The 19,380-nt window shown below is 44.5% G+C and overlaps 1 protein-coding gene across 1 annotated transcript; it reads left to right on the forward strand.

Moving 5' to 3' along the window:
* The first annotated feature begins 14,747 nt into the window (after positions 1–14,747).
* LOC141099170 (olfactory receptor class A-like protein 1) lies at positions 14,748–15,686 on the forward strand. The gene has a single exon (XM_073587316.1). The coding sequence runs from the start codon at positions 14,748–14,750 to the stop codon at positions 15,684–15,686; it is 939 nt and encodes a 312-aa protein (XP_073443417.1).
* The last annotated feature ends 3,694 nt before the right edge of the window (positions 15,687–19,380 follow it).

Genomic DNA, 19,380 nt, shown 5'->3' on the forward strand with positions numbered 1-19,380 from the left:
TCCGGTTCTCCGGTGGGCCAGTCCGACGCTGGACACAAACACCAGGTCCAACAGTAGTGGGGGAAAATGTGCAATTTTCAATAAACCAGCACAACAGCAAGGGCTATCTGTGCCTGCAACAATGCCAAGGAGGGAGAAGTTGCAGAACACGGTCAAGGGGTACTTAAGTGACCATACATGCGTCCTTTCTGACTCTTCAGTTCCCTTTAATTATTGGGTATCCAAGCTGAACACTTGACCCAACCTCTCATTATACGCCTTGGAGGTGCTGGCCTGCCTGGCTGCTAGTGTGATGTCAGAGCGTGTTTTCAGTTCTGCTGGGTCAATCATCACTGATAGGGGCACACGCCTCTCCACAGAAAATGCAGACAGACTTACTTTGATTAAATTCAACAAGGACTGGATAGCTCCACAGTTGCAATCCCTCCAGATGACAGCAAGCAAACCTAAATTCACCAAAAATGTTGATTCATGATACTGCTGTTAACGTCAACCCTTTCCCATAAAAACCCATTTCTTTCCTTCATCAACTATGACTCAGCCCATAAGGCTAATTTTGACAAACCCTATGCACATTGTGCAGGGGACAAACCAGGACAGTATTCCTACTCCAGCCTAACTACTATTTGTGATTGGATCCCCTTGCGATGGTGGCTTCCTGCATTAACCATGACTTGCATTGTACTCGCTATTTGGAACTCGTTACGAGTACAGCAATTGCGAATATTACTGTACTCGCTCATCACTATTTGTAGCATCTCGTTTGTTATAGAGGCCTAATCAATAGGCCAAAAAAATACCTTCTGTTATTAATGTCATACAGTAAGGGACCTGACTTTAAAATTGTTCGTAGCATAATTTCGTTGTCATACAGGCTTCATCCACACTCCATTCTTTTTTCTATGACTAACACGATGTAGCACGCTATATTTAAATTTTGAATTTACTGTTGCCGAATTTCAGCTGTTTGCAGAGATGGTGCAGAGTTTAAAATCTAATTTTTTGTTGCTAATACTGTGCTCCTACATATCTGAGCAATATGACTGGGAAAAAGTGAGGCCATGGTGGAAGGGGAATTAGGCTTGGTGTTGAAGGTGTACTTGGGGTATGTGGTAATGTTTGCGAAAGCATTAGTGAAGCAGTGTCACGTCCTATTCAAATACAACTGACAACTTATGTTACTGGTGAGGCTAGACCACTACCTTTCTTTGGCAGACACATGGCGGTACACCTTGTCAATGATGCCCAGAAAGAGCATGTACTCAAGTGGGTGGCAATTGCAGCTTCAAGTGGCCTTTCCTTCTCTTCCTCCACCTCAACATCACACCCAGTACAGTCCACAGAGGTGGCATACAAATTCCCCTTACTTCCCCCTGCATCCCAACTATCCAACTGTTCAACTGTCTGTACAGAACCATAAATGGGTGACTCTGAAGAGATGTTCACACATTCTATGCCAGGTTCATCAGAAGTCAAGTCAAGCTTCTCAGAGTCAAGAGGAAATCTGAGTAGGTCATCTAAGGAGGAATAAGAGGAGGTTACATTGCATAGTGATGCAGCCACAACTGTGCCTCTGACCAGCAGCATCCACAGTTCTGCAGCTCACAGGGATAGCAAGGGTTGCCAAGCCTGGGCCTTTTTTGACAATGCAAAGGATGAGCCAACTCAGATAATCTACCAAAAAAAAACTGAGTCAAGGTAAAAAGTGCAATAATTTGACTACTACATGTGCAAATATGAGGAAGAAGTGGTACAGGTACTCACTGTCCCATTTATGTCCTTTACTTGGAAATCACATAAAAACAGCAAGGAGGTGTGAAGAGGAGATGCAGCGGACAACGGCCATTTCACGCCGGTGTGCGCATCTACTGGTCTTGAGGACCCATAGAAGTGCTCACCGACGCAAAACTTGCATCTCCTCTTCACACTTCCTTGCGGTTTTTATGTGATTTCCAAATAAAGGACATAAATGGGATAGTGAGTGCCTCTTCCACTTCTTCCTCATATTTGCATTTGAAGTTTCACTGTTGGACTTTATGTGGAGTGGCACCCGTGGTCCTGGAGCCAGCATCTATTCACAGTTCTGAAGCAGTACAGCTGTACCTAGCTGTTCTGACCACTCCTACTCTTGATCCATTGTCTAGTACATGTATGAACTTTCACATGCGCAATCAACATGCTTTACTGTGGGAATCCCACTGCGCAAAAATGAGGACCAGCGGACCTCAACAACCATCAGCCGCCCCATTTGCTACTTCTTTGTCCTCCTCTGTTACCATGCCAACTATTGAGATGCAGGTCTTTGACCACTGAACCTTGGGTTCTTTACCCGCTTGAGTCACGCTGACAGAGAGGCAGCCTTCAGCTGAAACGGAAGCGAATATGCCTGCTGTTTTTGACCGATCGCAGAGAACGATCACGACTCAAGTTTCTCAATCCACAGTAACATCTCCGCCTGCACCTCTCTTATGGTCCAGCAGTTTGTCCAGTTCACCGTACTCACAGCACTGCAGCCAGTGCAAGGTCCGCAGTTGTAATCACGTAAAAGATTGTTTCCTCTTACGCATGACAATCCTAAGAGGTTGAACTCCACCATCTCCAATTTGTTGGCCATGGAACTTCTGCCTTTCCATCTGGTAGATACAGACAGTTTCTGAAAGCTGATGGCTGTCACAGTCCCCCAGTATCAATTACCCAGTCGCCATTACTTTTCTAATAAAGCTGTGCCTGCACTACACCAGCATGTCGCAGACAACATAACCTGTTCCTTGACAAAATCTCTGTCTGCCAGGGTGCATTTCACCACAGACACTTGAACGAGTAAGCATGGCCAAGGGCATTACATCTTGCTGATTGGGCACTGGATGACTCTGGTGACTGTGGGGACAGGCGCCGCTCCACAAGTCTTGGAATCCTCAAGGCTTGCAGGACAAACCTCTACATTTAACACTTCCTCCACTGCTTCTGCCTTATCTATCTCCTCTAGGGCCTACAGCTGTGCCCACAATCTCTACCTTCACAAGACATACGTTCCAACAGTGCATAGTGAACCCTCACCACCTCCATACTGTGCAGCCAGGGCTCACCGCAATCAGGAAGACTTAAAATTCATATGCCTTGGAAATCACAGTAATACAGCTGAAGAGTTGTGGATAGCTCTCAAGGCTGAATTTGGTCAATGGCTGACTATGCTTAACCTGCATCAAGGGAAGGCAGTGTCCGATATTGGTATGAACCTGGTGGCGGCCCTACGGCGAGGCAAGCTCACACAAGTGCCTTGCATGGCTCACATCCTCAACCTGGTGGTATAGCATTTTCTCAGCCGCTATCCTGGCCTGGGTGAGCTGCTCCAGAAAGCACATTAGCTGCGTGCTCATTTCTGCCATTCACACCCCTCTGCTCATCGACTTGCATCGATACAGAGGTCTTTGTCCTTGCTAGTTAATACGTTGATATGCAATGTGTCGCCACGGTGGAATTCCACTCTGCACATGTTGCAGCGACTGTGGCAGCAGCAACGAGCCCTGCCGCAGTATGTTATGTCGTATAGCCTGGGCCAACACAGTACGGATGTGGCACATATCACAATTACAGAGTGGGCACAGATTAAGGACCTCTGCACCCTTCTGCACAGTTTTGAAATGGCTACCAGGATGATTAGCGCTGATGACGCAGTCATCAGCATCACTATTTCAGTCATCTATATGCTGGAGCAGACTTTGAATAGCCTGTGGGAAGAGATGGTGGTCCCAGAAGAAGAGGAGAAAGCAGAGGAGGCTGCGGAAGGGACAACATTGTCTCTAAGTTCAAAACTGTCATCACACAGGCGAGTGTTGTGACTGAGTCAGCTAACGCTGAGTCGCTTTCTTTAGAGTGGACCTTCTGAGTCGTGGCACCCACCCACCTAGGGCGAGCTGACCTTGTGAGGAACCACCCCCTATGAAGGGAGTGTCAGGGTCAAGACCAAGGGTGTGAGCCACCACGACTGCTGGAACCAGACGGCCAGCTCAAGTAGACACTAAGTACGAATGTCTGACGACAAAGGACGTGCAGGAAACAAGACAAGACAAGACATGAATTCAAGGTATCTTCATTAAGGCAAACTCAGGGTAATATCAGGTGCAAGACGTGATAACAGAGAAAACAAAGCAAGGTGCATGCGAGGGCACGCCAAGGTTCATGGCAAGGTACGTGCCAGCAGGCATGCCTGGATACCGGCAAGGACTCGATGGCATCGGACTCCGGACAGCTGGCAACGATCGACAGGATCAGGGCATAAGGCTGCGGACATCAGCTCCGGACATCAGGCCGCAGTCATCAGGCTTACAATCTCTGGCAGCGATCGGCAGGTTCTGGGCATCTGACAGGCAAACCAGGGTTCTGGCAAGGAGGCACGACAGATCTCCAGACATGGTGCGTGTTAGGGAACACGCCAAGGTCCAAGGCAAGGTTCCAGGCAGGGTGTGTGCTAGGGGCACACCAGGGTCCAGGGCAAGGTGCAAGGCAAGATGAGTGTGTAGGGGACACGCCAGGTTCAAAGTTCAAAGTACAAGACATGGTGCGTGTGTAGGGACACGCCAGGGTTCAAGGTCCTGGGCGCACTAGGAGGAGGAGCCATCAGGGTTCAGGCTAAGGTCCTGCACGTGCAGAGGGGCATGCCAGGGTTCAGGCTAAGGCAAAGGCCTGCATGTGCTAGGAGGAACGCCAGGGTTCAGGCTAAGGCAAGGGCCTGCGCATGCTAGGAGGAGCGCCAGGGTTCAGGCTAAGGCAAGGGCCTGCGCATTCTAGAAGACATGCCAGGGTTCAGGCTAGGGCCTGTGCGTGCAAGGGGGCACAACAGGGTTCAGGCTAGGACCTGTACGTGCAAAAGGGCACAACAGGGTACATGGCAAGACCTGCGCGTACTTTAGAGAAGCACGGGGAGGTATGACAAGAAGCAGGCTATGGCCTGCGTGTACTAAGAGGGCACACAAAGCACAGTGCAGAGACAGCATGGGTGCAAGGAAGCACAGAGAGCACAGCTGGGGCACTGGTTAGCTGGTCAGGCTGAGGCACAGACAGATGGGCAAGACTGAGATGAACCCGGCTGTGGCATAACAATCGACACAGCTGTCACTGACCGATGAGCACGGCTGAGGCACAAGCAAGCGGGCGCGGCTAGAGCAGGCACGGCTGAGGCACAGACAGGAGGCTAGGAAGGCCAGGCACGTGCAAAGGGCACGCGAAGAAACAAGGAAGGGCACGGTACAGAGCAAGGAGCGGAACGTAGGCAGTAGCACAGAGCCGGGTCAGAGAGAGTATAGGGCTAGCAGCGGAGCGTAGGCCGAAGCCCAGAGCTGGGTCAAGGCAGAACCTTGAGACTTTCAATGTGAAGCGAAAAAAGTAGAAATACGCAGCACTCACCAATATAGCTGAAAAACTGTGCGTCTTTATTTCACATGAATTCCATCACGAAACGTCCGTTGTCCGGCACCTCCCTCCCCTAGCATTCCTCTAACATCCTGCATGTCCACATATCTATTGATGGAATTCATGTGAAATAAAGACGCACAGTTTTTCAGCTATATTGGTGAGTGCTGCATATTTCTCCTTTTTTTGCTTCACATTGAAATATTCATGTTTTTTCATGCAAGCACCTCCGTTTTTTGACTGAAATATATACCGCAATACTTCAGATAAATAGCTCCGTCTGTTAATGTGGTGATTTGTGTGCCCTAGTATGCCGTTCATCTGTTTGCTCTTTGCTAGAACCTTGAGACTAGACATGGAATCTGCAGGAGAGCACCATAGGGCAGAGTAAGGAAAACCAGGCAGAGACAGAGAACGTGGAAGTACTACAAGGCTCAGAATAGCAAAGGCCAGACATGGCAAAACAGGCAAGGCAGAGAACATGGGAAGTTCTACAAGGCAAAGCATAGCAAGGACAAGACATGGCAAAAGCAGAGAACATAGTTAGTACTACAAGTCAAAGAAAAGCAAGACAACACATGGCACAAAAGACAACGCAAGACATGGCACTGGACAAGAGGCAGAATACAAGCACAGAGCGTGTACAGAGATGCATAACAGGGCAGAGTGCAGGGGCACAGAATACAGGGAGCGACCCAGCAGACCAAGCAGCCATGCAGGGAAGAAACACAATACTCAGGCCCGACCATAGGAAGGTTCATTAGCACCTGCACTTCCGGGTCAGAACCAGGGAAGGACTTCCGGTTCAGATCCTCCAGGATCATAGAGAGGATCACATGGTCAAGTCCTCCAAGACCATAGAGAGGACCATATGGTAGAGTCCTCCAGGACCATAGAGAGGATAGCTAGGTCAGACTGTGCTGGACCATAGAAAAGGTCACATGGTCAGGGTCTCCAGGATCATAGAGAGGATCGCTGTAGGCAGAGCAGAGACGGGTGGTCACCCAGCAACGGCGTGCAGCCATAAGGTAAAGCACACATGCGCACTGGCAATGACGGGAAGCCATGAGATGAGGTGCGCGTGCACACTGCTCCAGGCATCTTGCAGCACAATAGTCACGAGGTGCGTGTGCACACTGCTCCAGGGATCTTACAGCATAAGACATAACGGGCATGATAGTTCGGTGCGCGTGCACACTGCTCCAGGAGTCATACGGCTTACCAGTATATTTGTATAAACTAACTTGGCACACACACGTGAATTATAAAGGTGAGAAGAATCATTTTAATGTAATGCAGTACATACAGTTTTCATTTAATTAAAATACTTCTTCTCACCTTTATAATTCACGTGTGTGTGCCAAGTTAGTTTATACAAATATACGGATTGGGATCCTACTTGTGCACCACCACCTTAAGAGTTGTGCCAACGGTTTCTATACAATATGGCATACCAGACAAGGCGGGCATGACAGTTCGGTGCACATGCACACTGCACTGCTCCAGGGGTCAAGCGGCATAACAGAAATGGCGGGCATGATAGTTCGGTGCGCATGCACACTGCTCCAGGGGTCATGCGGCATAACAGACATAGCGGGCATGACAAGTGTCAATGGAGGGTGGATTACTGCGATCGAGGGGGGCTGGTGAAAACAGACAAACTGTTATCAAAGGTGCAAGATCTGACGAACAAATGGAGGAGGAAGAGGTGATTGGTGAGCAACTGTCAGATGAAGAGGATAATCCATCCCTCTCTGTTGTTCATGGTTGGCGGGAGAGGAAGGAGGAAACGAGCCTCATTGTTACCCAGCCACCAACACAGCATGGGCTTGGAATTCATGGTAGAGCCCGACATATGAGTGCCTTCTGCAACATGATCCCCTTATAGTTATGATTAGGAATAATGATGACTACTGGGTTGCCACTTTATTAGATCCACGTTATAAAACCAAATTTTGCCAGATGATTCCCTCCCTAGAATGGGACACGCGAATGCTGTAGTATTGAAACACGCTTTTTTACAATCTTAAGAGAGCTTTTCTCCAAGACAGCAGTGAAGCACACAGTTCGCATCACAGCTGTAGACTTCCAACCTCTGGCCCATCAATTTATCAACATCAAAACATTAGCAGCAGCAGGAGCAGCAGTGGTAGAATTGAAGAAGCAATTTCTGTGAGTCCTTGGACACTGTTAAGACCAACTCTTGCACAAGCACAGCAGAGTCCAATTCTTATATACTGCATATATCCCTATTATACTTTTTCTACTGTGGTGGAATTGATGTCACTTCTGTGTTGTAAGGCCCTCATTTATTTAAATGTGAACACTTCTTGTAGGGTGTCCATCTGCTGGACTGGGTTTAGTGGAAGACCTGTCGGTCCCTATTATATTACTATTATATTACTACAACCCCTAATATCCAACATCATCCCTTCAGCCAGAGCCACTGGACTACTACCCCTAATATCCCACATCATTCCGTCAGAGCTACCGGACTACTATTCCTAATATCCTACATCATCCCATCAGTCAGAGCCATCGGACTACTACACCTAATATCCCACATCCTAACTTCCATACCGGGTATCCATTTAGGAGGGAAGATGTGCCTACAGGATGGAGGATGTGTGATGGGTATATGGGCAGGGAGAGGGGGGATTCATGTCTGTCATGTGCTCTCTGCTCCTTTCTAGGGGCAGACAATGGCTGGGAGCTTATGTTCCTAGGGATATTAGATCTCTCCCACCATGGCAATGTCTGCTGAGGTGTTGTCATGGAGTGAGAAAACTATTGCTCATAGCAACCAATCACAGCTCAGCTTCTTTGCTTAGTGATTGGTTGCAAGGAAAACTGCCACTCATAGCAACCAATCACAGCTCATCTTCTTTTAAACAGATCTGGTGAAATGAAAGATGCTTTCTAATTGGTTGGTGATACACATACTTTGCTGAAATTGATACCACTTCTGTGGTGTAAGGTCCTCATTTCTTAAAATGTGAACACTCCTTGTTGGGTGTCCACCTGCTGGATTGGGTTTAGTGGAAGACCTGTCGATCCCTATTATACTATTTCTACTTTGGTGAAATTGATGCCACTTCTGTGGTGTAAGGCCCTCATTTATTTAAATGTGAACACTCCTTGCTGGGTGTCCAGCTGCTGGATTGGGTGTAGTGAAAGATCTGTCAGTCCCTATATATTGAATGTGATGCCTCTTTGGTGGTGTCTGCCCGGAGGTCCTGCTTTTTTAGCCCCAGGGTGTACAGGTATATTTACCTCTCTTTATTCTGTTCCCTGCCTCACACTTGTAGTTCACTACTTGATAAGCCATTTGTTTTTACAGCTGCCTATTTAAATAATGGACTCCATTGTCCATATATGCTGCCCAGATGCCAGCAGCCTAACACACTCACAGGCCATCCAGGTATTCCAGCCATGTAGCCTTTATATATATGACCTCACATAGTTGGTAATATTCTGCAATATGACTGCCATATATGTGGCGCCCCTGAGGCTCAGTTGCCACAGAGGTACTGCACCTTCTCCTAAGGTGTGGTGCCCAACCATCCAGGTAAGGTGGGAGCTCCTGACCACGCTCCAACACTAACACCCCACACAACAGGGTAGTTCAGCAAAGCCACATTGCGGCTCTTGCTTAGAGTGTAGCAGAGCACCTTTGATGGCTCCCTGCTTGGAACACGAAACGTGCTGGGAGGTGGGTGGAGTTAAGAATACATAAAAGAGCGGGAAGGTTTAGAATTACAGGTCAGTGTGAGGGAGGAAGTCACTCAGAGAGGAGTGAGGAAAGAAGGTCCCTGGAGAGAGGGATGGAGGAAGGAGTTCTGCAGCAGACCTGAGTGACCCGGGTCTGCTGACATGGGAAAGGAAAGAAGGAGACAGACACTGAACTGAAGCCTGAGCTTCCATAGGAAAGAAAGACAAGTACGGAACATAGGAGAATAAGGGAACACAGAGGACGTGGGTTAGGAGAGAACCCTGCCTAGAAGTTCTAAGCGCAAGGCCGGGGCCCGGTCCCCGAGGTTGTATGGACACTAATGGTTCTGCAGCAGACACCGGTGGAGTAGTGGGCTGTAAATGCACTACTCCCATCTAAGACTTGGGGGCACAACAGCAACACGGATAGAGACTCAGGAGTAAGGAGTCCCCGAAGCAGGCTACAGCTGTCTGCCGTACAAGTAGAGTTCTTGGGAACATCAGTTAGGAGGAACTCCAGTGTAACTCAGTACTAGGAGATCTTCACACCAAAAGGCGCTATAAGAGGAGACGATCAGAAAGGCACATGTTGGTGGAGTACTGGAAGGGAGCATTCCACCTTGCCTGGAGGTTGGCTGAGTCCCTTACTCGGAGGACATGGCACGGAGGCCGGCACCTGTGTGTACTACAGACTGTGAATAAAGCTTTGGAACTACAAGCCCTGGTGTCCTCCATTGATTCTTGCGCCAACACACTCAGCAACTCTACATCTGGGTACCAACTTCTACACCACCTGCGCCTCTCCTCTTCCCCTACATCTACACTGCCCTGGGGCTACAGCTCCACCTGTGGGGAGCTTCACCATCTTGGCTGCAACCCATCACCAGCCCCAGAGGATCTGCAAGCAGCGTCAGTCTAACATCTCACTTGCCGAACACCACAGGTGGCATCACAAACAATTCCATCTAACTACATTCCACTATACACAAATTCCCCATTACTTGGGTGCCCAGGGCCACGGTCCGGGTCACTGCTGCTGTGACACATCCCGCTGATACCGGCCCGGTACCGAGTACCCCACAGCCCTGGGAGGGCGACCCATATACATCGTGCCACATTTATCACATTGTGTGCTTATAGCCTCTATGCTACTTGTGGATACTCTGCTTTGCTCTATTTGGCTATCATTGAAAGGATCTTTTTCAGGTACCGGTATGATTTCAATTCCTAGCCATTCTGGAAGCAATAGGATACTCATATAAGATACACCGGTATACCTGTATCCTTTGCCGCACTAGGATGCACAATAGTACCACAAGTAATGGGTCATTTTAGTTCTTTTTATGTCGTTTTATGTTTTGTTATGTTGATCCATACTCACCCATAGGCTACCTCTTCCTTAACGACTAGCACAGCAAGGATGGAGTTTCCATCATTTGACTCAGCCGAGCACCTTTGGATAGTATTTCTACTAGCCACCTCTTTCTCTTCCGAAGTATATTGCCGGATTTGGAACCTATATTTTTGTCACGTTTTCCTGTTTGTATGTATTTTCTGTGATGATGCCGACAGCATTTAACGCTTTGTTTTTTGTTCTCCTTTTGTATGTATGTTTCAATAAACGAGAAATTCTGATGAAGGTCCTATGTTGGACCAAAAACGTTTAACCTTTTATGTCTGGATGCACTAAATAAAAGAATCTGAATGTTTCACACATTGAGTGCCAAGATTATTTTTATACAGAATTGATGGGTTGGATACCCAACTTGAGCACCAACAACCAAGCTATTCCTGAGTGCCATGCTTTCTACATCCATTTCTATACCAGGTATCCATTTAAGAGGGAAGATGTGTCTATGGGATGGAGGATGTGTGATGGGTATATGGGCAGGGAGGGGGGATTCATTTCTGTCATGTGCTCTCTGCTCCTTTCTAGGGGCAGACAATGGCTGGGAGCTTATGGTCCGGGGGATATTAGATCTCTCCCACCATGGCAGTGTCTGCTGAGGTGTTGTCATGGTGTGAGAAAACTATTGCTCATAGCAACCAATCACAGCTCAGCTTCTTTGCTTAGTGTTTGGTTGCAAGGAAAACTGTTGCTCATAGCAATCAATCACAGCTCAGCTTCTTTTAAACAGCTCTGGTGAAATGAAAGATGGTTCGTGATTGGTTGGTGATACAGACACATACATACAGTGGGGCAAAAAAGTATTTAGTCAGTCAGCAATAGTGCAAGTTCCACCACTTAAAAAGATGAGAGGCGTCTGTAATTTACATCATAGGTAGACCTCAACTATGGGAGACAAACTGAGAAAAAAAAATCCAGAAAATCACATTGTCTGTTTTTTTTTCCTTTTATTTGCATATTATGGTGGAAAATAAGTATTTGGTCAGAAACAAAATTTCATCTCAATACTTTGTGATATATCCTTTGTTGGCAATGACAGAGGTCAAACGTTTTCTGTAAGTCTTCACAAGGTTGACACACACTGTTGTTGGTATGTTGGCCCATTCCTCCATGCAGATCTCCTCTAGAGCAGTGATGTTTTTGGCTTTTCGCTTGGCAACACGGACTTTCAACTCCCTCCAAAGGTTTTCTATAGGGTTGAGATCTGGAGACTGGCTAGGCCACTCCAGGACCTTGAAATGCTTCTTACGAAGCCACTCCTTCGTTGCCCTGGCGGTGTGCTTTGGATCATTGTCATGTTGAAAGACCCAGCCACGTTTCATCATCAATGCCCTTGCTGATGGAAGGAGGTTTGCACTCAAAATCTCACGATACATGGCCCCATTCATTCTTTCATGTACCCGGATCAGTCGTCCTGGCCCCTTTGCAGAGAAACAGCCCCAAAGCATGATGTTTCCACCACCATGCTTTACAGCAGGTATGGTGTCTGATGGATGCAACTCAGTATTCTTTTTCCTCCAAACATGACAAGTTGTGTTTCTACCAAACAGTTCCAGTTTGGTTTCATCAGACCATAGGACATTCTCCCAAAACTCCTCTGGATCATCCAAATGCTCTCTAGCAAACTTCAGACGGGCCCGGACATGTACAGGCTTAAGCAGTGGGACACGTCTGGCACTGCAGGATCTGAGTCCATGGTGGCGTAGTGTGTTACTTATGGTAGGCCTTGTTACATTGGTCCCAGCTCTCTGCAGTTCATTCACTAGGTCCCCCCCCGCGTGGTTCTGGGATTTTTGCTCACCGTTCTTGTGATCATTCTGACCCCACGGGGTGGGATTTTGCGTGGAGCACCAGATCGAGGGAGATTATCAGTGGTCTTGTATGTCTTCCATTTTCTAATTATTGCTCCCACAGTTGATTTCTTCACTCCAAGCTGGTTGGCTATTGCAGATTCAGTCTTCCCAGCCTGGTGCAGGGCTACAATTTTGTTTCTGGTGTCCTTTGACAGCTCTTTGGTCTTCACCATAGTGGAGTTTGGAGTCAGACAGTTTGAGGGTGTGCACAGGTGTCTTTTTATACTGATAACAAGTTTAAACAGGTGCCATTACTACAGGTAATGAGTGGAGGAAAGAGGAGACTCTTAAAGAAGAAGTTACAGGTCTGTGAGAGCCAGAAATCTTGATTGCTTGTTTCTGACCAAATACTTATTTTCCACCATAATATGCAAATAAAAGGAAAAAAAAACAGACAATGTGATTTTCTGGATTTTTTTTTCTCAGTTTGTCTCCCATAGTTGAGGTCTACCTATGATGTAAATTACAGACGCCTCTCATCTTTTTAAGTGGTGGAACTTGCACTATTGCTGACTGACTAAATACTTTTTTGCCCCACTGTACATTCACTTTTATATATATAGATTACACATGTAGCAGAGCTGAAGGTGCTGTGGACATACAGTATGCCTGGCATTGTGAAGCTAACACAGACCAGAGTCAGCAACGTAGGCAACCACAATAGCCCCAGTGAACCTTACAGGAGTGCAAGTGCCAACTGTCTGGACTTTATTTATGTGTTTCCTGCTGCAATCCAGAGGTGACGAATTTCATGTGTGTGGCTGTTGGACAATAAAGGACATTTATATGTATAAAGCATAATATTATAATAACTAGTATGTGTCATTCACAATATATTATAAAAAATAAACTGATGTGTTGGTTGCATTACTTTTTTTTCTTTATCTTTTTTACTAATGACGATGATGAAAACACTATGTCTAGCAGTTTCCCCTGAGAGATAAAAATTTGTTTGTAATTATTTCACACAGTTGATTGACTAACTTAATTGATCACAATATGGTAGATAATCCCAAGTGAAATAATGAAGTCAGTAAAGTATATATTGAATTCTAGCAAATATAGTACTTGAATGGTGAAAGCTGGGTGAACAGGTAGGCTAAAAAAATTATAAATCACAAGGTATAATCTAATTTATCATAATATAATATTATGGTATTATGCAAGAGAAAACGAGGTACTCTTCTATGAGAGCCCAAAAATTAGCAAATAATGGGATGTCCTCTTTATGTGTAGCAAGACACCTCTGTGGTATTTATTAAAGGAAATTTACTATTAGAATTGTACTGTTGTATAGGAAAAAATATAGTTATAAGGAACATGGATATTGTCATAAAGGAAATAAGTTAGCTGCAACCTGTGTATCAAAATTTTCTTTGAAATTTTTATCACTTTTCAAATAACAAGCTTAATTGAATTTTTTTACACCTATAACAAAATACTCTTTACGTTAAGATTTCTTTTTTAAATGGCAAATCTATACTACTGTATAGGCATAATGTTTCATATGTGTAGAAGCAAATAAGGGTTAACAAACAACCTGTAGTGTATATACCCTAAAATTTTTTATTATATTTAGAATAATTAAAGCAAGCAAATAAGGAAATCGGATAGTAACATAGAGGTTGCTTACCAAATATGCAGGGAGATACTGTTGAATATAAGCTGCATTGATTGAACAATTTGTGCTGCATAAATAGTCCAGACATCAATCCTGAAGTAATGAAATACTAAGGGTTAACCTTCCCCAAGGCACCTCCTGATGTAGCTTGAAACGTACGTTGGGGCGGTGGGGTGCTATAGCTAGCAGCTGTACACATATGTAAGTACATTCTTTATACTAAAGTCTCTCCTGTCCTTTAACTTATTACTGTGTTACTGGCAATGTGTATTTTAATTATGTTAATAAACTTTTGTTGTGTTGGACATTTGAATGATTTCAAAATGTGTGAAAATGCATGAAACCTTTCTATAGCAAATTTTTTGGTATTGCAAAATAACCTCACTCATGTCCATGCCAAGTAAAAATAAAGTTACTTCTTTGCTTCCTAACATCACAGAACCTCATCCCATGCAGCCTGTCATATTCCATTAATATTGGATTGCTGAGTTTTGCCTTGTCACTGTAACAGTAGCATATTCTTATGCAATGGTACCTCCTGTAGACCTTTGCTTAGAAGTGATGAAGAACTTTTCATGATAACAATGCAAAATGACAATCTAATAAATATTTCAGAAAAATCTAGCATAGAAATGTTTATGTACTAGTAATGTTAACACGGGTCATGGATTACATTTCAATTTTTTTTTATTAAAAATTACAGATGTTGGATATCTACCTTGTCCTTAAGACCTTTGGCTTTTTCATGATGATAGTGATTGGAATTCCAGGAAACCTATATATTTTATTAAAATTTACCTTCATCAGAATAAACAAGAAGAAACTTTTACCAACAAACACAATTCTCATGACATTGGTTGTTATGAATCTCCTAATAGTAATATCTCGGATCATCCCCCAGTACCTTCATGCTTTAGGCATCAAACACCTAATGGATGACACAAGATGCCAGATTTTCCTATATACATACAGAGTGAGCAGAGCCATGTCTATCTCCATCACCAGCCTCCTCAGCTGCCATCAATGTATCCTCATCGCCCCATCAGCCAAACACTGGATATATTTCAAGCAGAAAATGACACACAATGTTCTGACAATTATTATAACTATTTTGTGTTACAATCTCATTATATATTACTCTGCTATTAAGTATGCACAGTCTAACTACAATGCTACAACCTCTATTTACACGCTACACTTAATTTATTGTGATATGGACTTTCAGACTTATTATACCTATATTATTAATGGAGCGATATTTGCATTTATAGACTTTTTGTTTGTGGGGTTTATGGTAATAGCAAGCAGTTACATTGTGTACCGATTAGTACATCATGAAAGATCAATCAAAGGGATTCGCAGCTCAGATAGAGGCCAAGGAAGGACGGCAGAATACAAAGCTTCCAGAGCTGTCATCATATTGGTTGTTTTGTATGTAGCACTTTTTGGACTTGATAATTCCATGTGGATCTACACTATGACTTTGTCCAATGTGACAGCCAACATGAACGACGCCAGGATAGTTTTAGCTTGCTCCTATTCAGCCTTGAGTCCTATTGTAATTATATGTACCAATCCTAAACTCAAGCAGTGTGGCAAATCTTTTCAGATGAGAAATTTTCTAATATGGAAGAAACAAAATATTGTGGAAATGAATATCCAAGTTACTTGTATAAGTAAATAATTATTACTTGACAGCATAAAATTTTTTCTCATGGTTAGAGCCCTATTACATAGGATCATATTTAAAGGAGATGTACACTACTTTACATAAAACTATGAAGGGAATGGGAAAAGGAGAGTCAGCTCACCACTTGTTGCACCATCAGTCTATTTGTAAGTGCGCACGAACAAGCTCGGGATCCGGCTGAGCACAAGGAATCAAAAAAGAGAAAATCCAGAGGAGTGCAAGTAAATGCTGTAAAAGTCCAAAATTTATTGTTGAGGTAAAAATGTCAAAACATCGTAGTGGGCCACTCTCGCCAGTGTGGATGAGACCAACGCGTTTCAGCTCATAACGAACCTTATTCATGCTTGTATAAGGCTCATATGAACTGAAGTGAACCATGAATAATGCTTGTATCAGCTGAAATGTGTTGGTCTCATCCACACTGGCGAGAGTGGCCCACTACAATGTTTTGACTTTTTTACTTCTACAATATACAGTGGGGCAAAAAAGTATTTAGTCAGTCAGCAATAGTGCAAGTTCCACCACTTAAAAAGATGAGAGGCGTCTGTAATTTACATCATAGGTAGACCTCAACTATGGGAGACAAACTGAGAAAAAAAAATCCAGAAAATCACATTGTCTGTTTTTTTTTCATTTTATTTGCATATTATGGTGGAAAATAAGTATTTGGTCAGAAACAAAATTTAATCTCAATACTTTGTGATATATCCTTTGTTGGCAATGACAGAGGTCAAACGTTTTCTGTAAGTCTTCACAAGGTTGCCACACACTGTTGTTGGTATGTTGGCCCATTCCTCCATGCAGATCTCCTCTAGAGCAGTGATGTTTTTGGCTTTTTGCTTGGCAACACGGACTTTCAACTCCCTCCAAAGGTTTTCTATAGGGTTGAGATCTGGAGACTGGCTAGGCCACTCCAGGACCTTGAAATGCTTCTTACGAAGCCACTCCTTCGTTGCCCTGGCGGTGTGCTTTGGATCATTGTCATGTTGAAAGACCCAGCCACGTTTCATATTCAATGCCCTTGCTGATGGAAGGAGGTTTGCACTCAAAATCTCACGATACATGGCCCCATTCATTCTTTCATGTACCCGGATCAGTCGTCCTGGCCCCTTTGCAGAGAAACAGCCCCAAAGCATGATGTTTCCACCACCATGCTTTACAGTAGGTATGGTGTTTGATGGATGCAACTCAGTATTTTTTTTCCTCCAAACACGACAAGTTGTGTTTCTACCAAACAGTTCCAGTTTGGTTTCATCAGACCATAGGACATTCTCCCAAAACTCCTCTGGATCATCCAAATGCTCTCTAGCAAACTTCAGACGGGCCCGGACATGTACAGGCTTAAGCAGTGGGACACGTCTGGCACTGCAGGATCTGAGTCCATGGTGGCGTAGTGTGTTACTTATGGTAGGCCTTGTTACATTGGTCCCAGCTCTCTGCAGTTCATTCACTAGGTCCCCCCGCATGGTTCTGGGATTTTTGCTCACCGTTCTTGTGATCATTCTGACCCCACGGGGTGGGATTTTGCGTGGAGCACCAGATCGAGGGAGATTATCAGTGGTCTTGTATGTCTTCCATTTTCTAATTATTGCTCCCACAGTTGATTTCTTCACTCCAAGCTGGTTGGCTATTGCAGATTCAGTCTTCCCAGCCTGGTGCAGGGCTACAATTTTGTTTCTGGTGTCCTTTGACAGCTCTTTGGTCTTCACCATAGTGGAGTTTGGAGTCAGACTGTTTGAGGGTGTGCACAGGTGTCTTTTTATACTGATAAGTTTAAACAGGTGCCATTACTACAGGTAATGAGTGAAGAAGGGGAGACTCTTAAAGAAGAAGTTACAGGTCTGTGAGAGCCAGAAATCTTGATTGCTTGTTTCTGACCAAATACTTATTTTCCACCATAATATGCAAATAAAATGAAAAAAAAACAGACAATGTGATTTTCTGGATTTTTTTTTCTCAGTTTGTCTCCCATAGTTGAGGTCTACCTATGATGTAAATTACAGACGCCTCTCATCTTTTTAAGTGGTGGAACTTGCACTATTGCTGACTGACTAAATACTTTTTTGCCCCACTGTATTTTGGACTTTTACAGCATTTACTTGCACTGACTTGGATTTTCTCTTTTCTGATTCCTTGTACATTGCTATACATCCTTTTACTAACAGGTCCAGTAAGTAGAATAAAATAAAAAAAATGTGAAAATAAATCCCGGACAGGTGCCATTACTGCAGTCCCAAAACTGTGAACTCTTAACTGTCATATCACATTAAAAAGAAATGTCACGTGACCACTGCAGGTATTCCACGATGGCTGGCAGGATAGTGTTTAATTTTTTTTTTTTTACATTTTTATGTCACATGACTGCTGGGAGACTGTGCTTTGGTCAGAGGAATAGAGCAACTCTTGGAATTAAATATATATATTTTTTTAATAGTTCATGCTGCATTGTGAAGCTTATTTATAAGGCATTATCCAGTAGTCAAAAACTCCATTAATATATGGTTAGATTATAAAAAAAAATGATCCACAACTATATACTGCTTATTTTTTTAAAAGACAATAAAGATTCATGCCTTATTCTTGTCTTTTTCTATAACTAGCCCCCATCTGTCTGTAGTTTGCTTATGGTACTGCAACTCAGGTCCACTAAAGTGATCGAGAGCCATGCTGTAAAAGCACACAAAACCTGTTAACCGTTTAGACACTGTTTTTCTATTCCTTGAAAACTCCTTTAGGCTACGTGCCCACGTAGTGTTCCGGGCACTGAAAACCGGACTCCTTCCCAGAAATTGCGCGTTTTTTTCTGCGCGATTTTACAGCGATTATGTTCGCGATTTTGCTGCGATTTTCGCATGCGATATTCAAGCACTTTCCAAGCGATTTGAAGCATCGCTTGGAAAGTAATTGACAGGTTGGTCACACTCGTCAAACATAGTGTTTGACAAGTGTGACCAGGTTTTTACTATTGAGGCCGCCTATGCGGCCTCAATAGTAAAAGAAAGAATGTAAAAAATAATTAAAAAATAAAAAATTGGGGTATATTTACCTTACGACGTCCCGCGCTGCCATCCCGGGCCTCAGCGTTCCCAGTAATGCCTTGCGAGACCTGTGATGACGTTGGTCTCTCGTTGCTATAGCGATCTCACGAGACCGCTAGAGTCACGCGAGACTATGTCAATACCGGACCTTGCCGCAAGGCATTACTGGGAACGCTGAAGCCCGGGATGGCAGTGCGGGACGTCGGAAGGTAAATATACCCCGATTTTTCATTTTTTATTCTTTTTTTAACAGGAGTTTGGTACCCAGGGCCTGGAGGACAGTCTCCTCTCCTCCACACCGTGGGTACCAACCGCACATGAGATGCTTAACTTCGCGCATGGTGGGCATAGCCACATGCGGGAAGTAAGCGATTCTCATGCATTCCTATGGGTGCGAAATCGCGGCAATTCTTTGCGATTCCGCACAAAAGAAGAATGAGCATACTGCGATTTTTTCCGTGATGCGATTCCGCCGCGGAAAAAAGTGCAGCATTAGCACAGCATGTGCGGAATGCCATAGGAATGCATGGGGTGCATTCTGTACAAGATTTTTAAACGTTTTCGCAGCGTTTTCGTGCCGAAAATCGCAGCAAAAATGCTTAAAAATCGCATCGTGGGAACACAGCCTTAAATGGGTTGTCCAAGTAGTG

The sequence above is a fragment of the Dendrobates tinctorius genome, unplaced genomic scaffold (genome assembly GCF_039654945.1).
Source record: "Dendrobates tinctorius isolate UK_male_01 unplaced genomic scaffold, ASM3965494v1 ptg000098l, whole genome shotgun sequence".
NCBI lineage: Eukaryota > Metazoa > Chordata > Amphibia > Anura > Dendrobatidae > Dendrobates > Dendrobates tinctorius.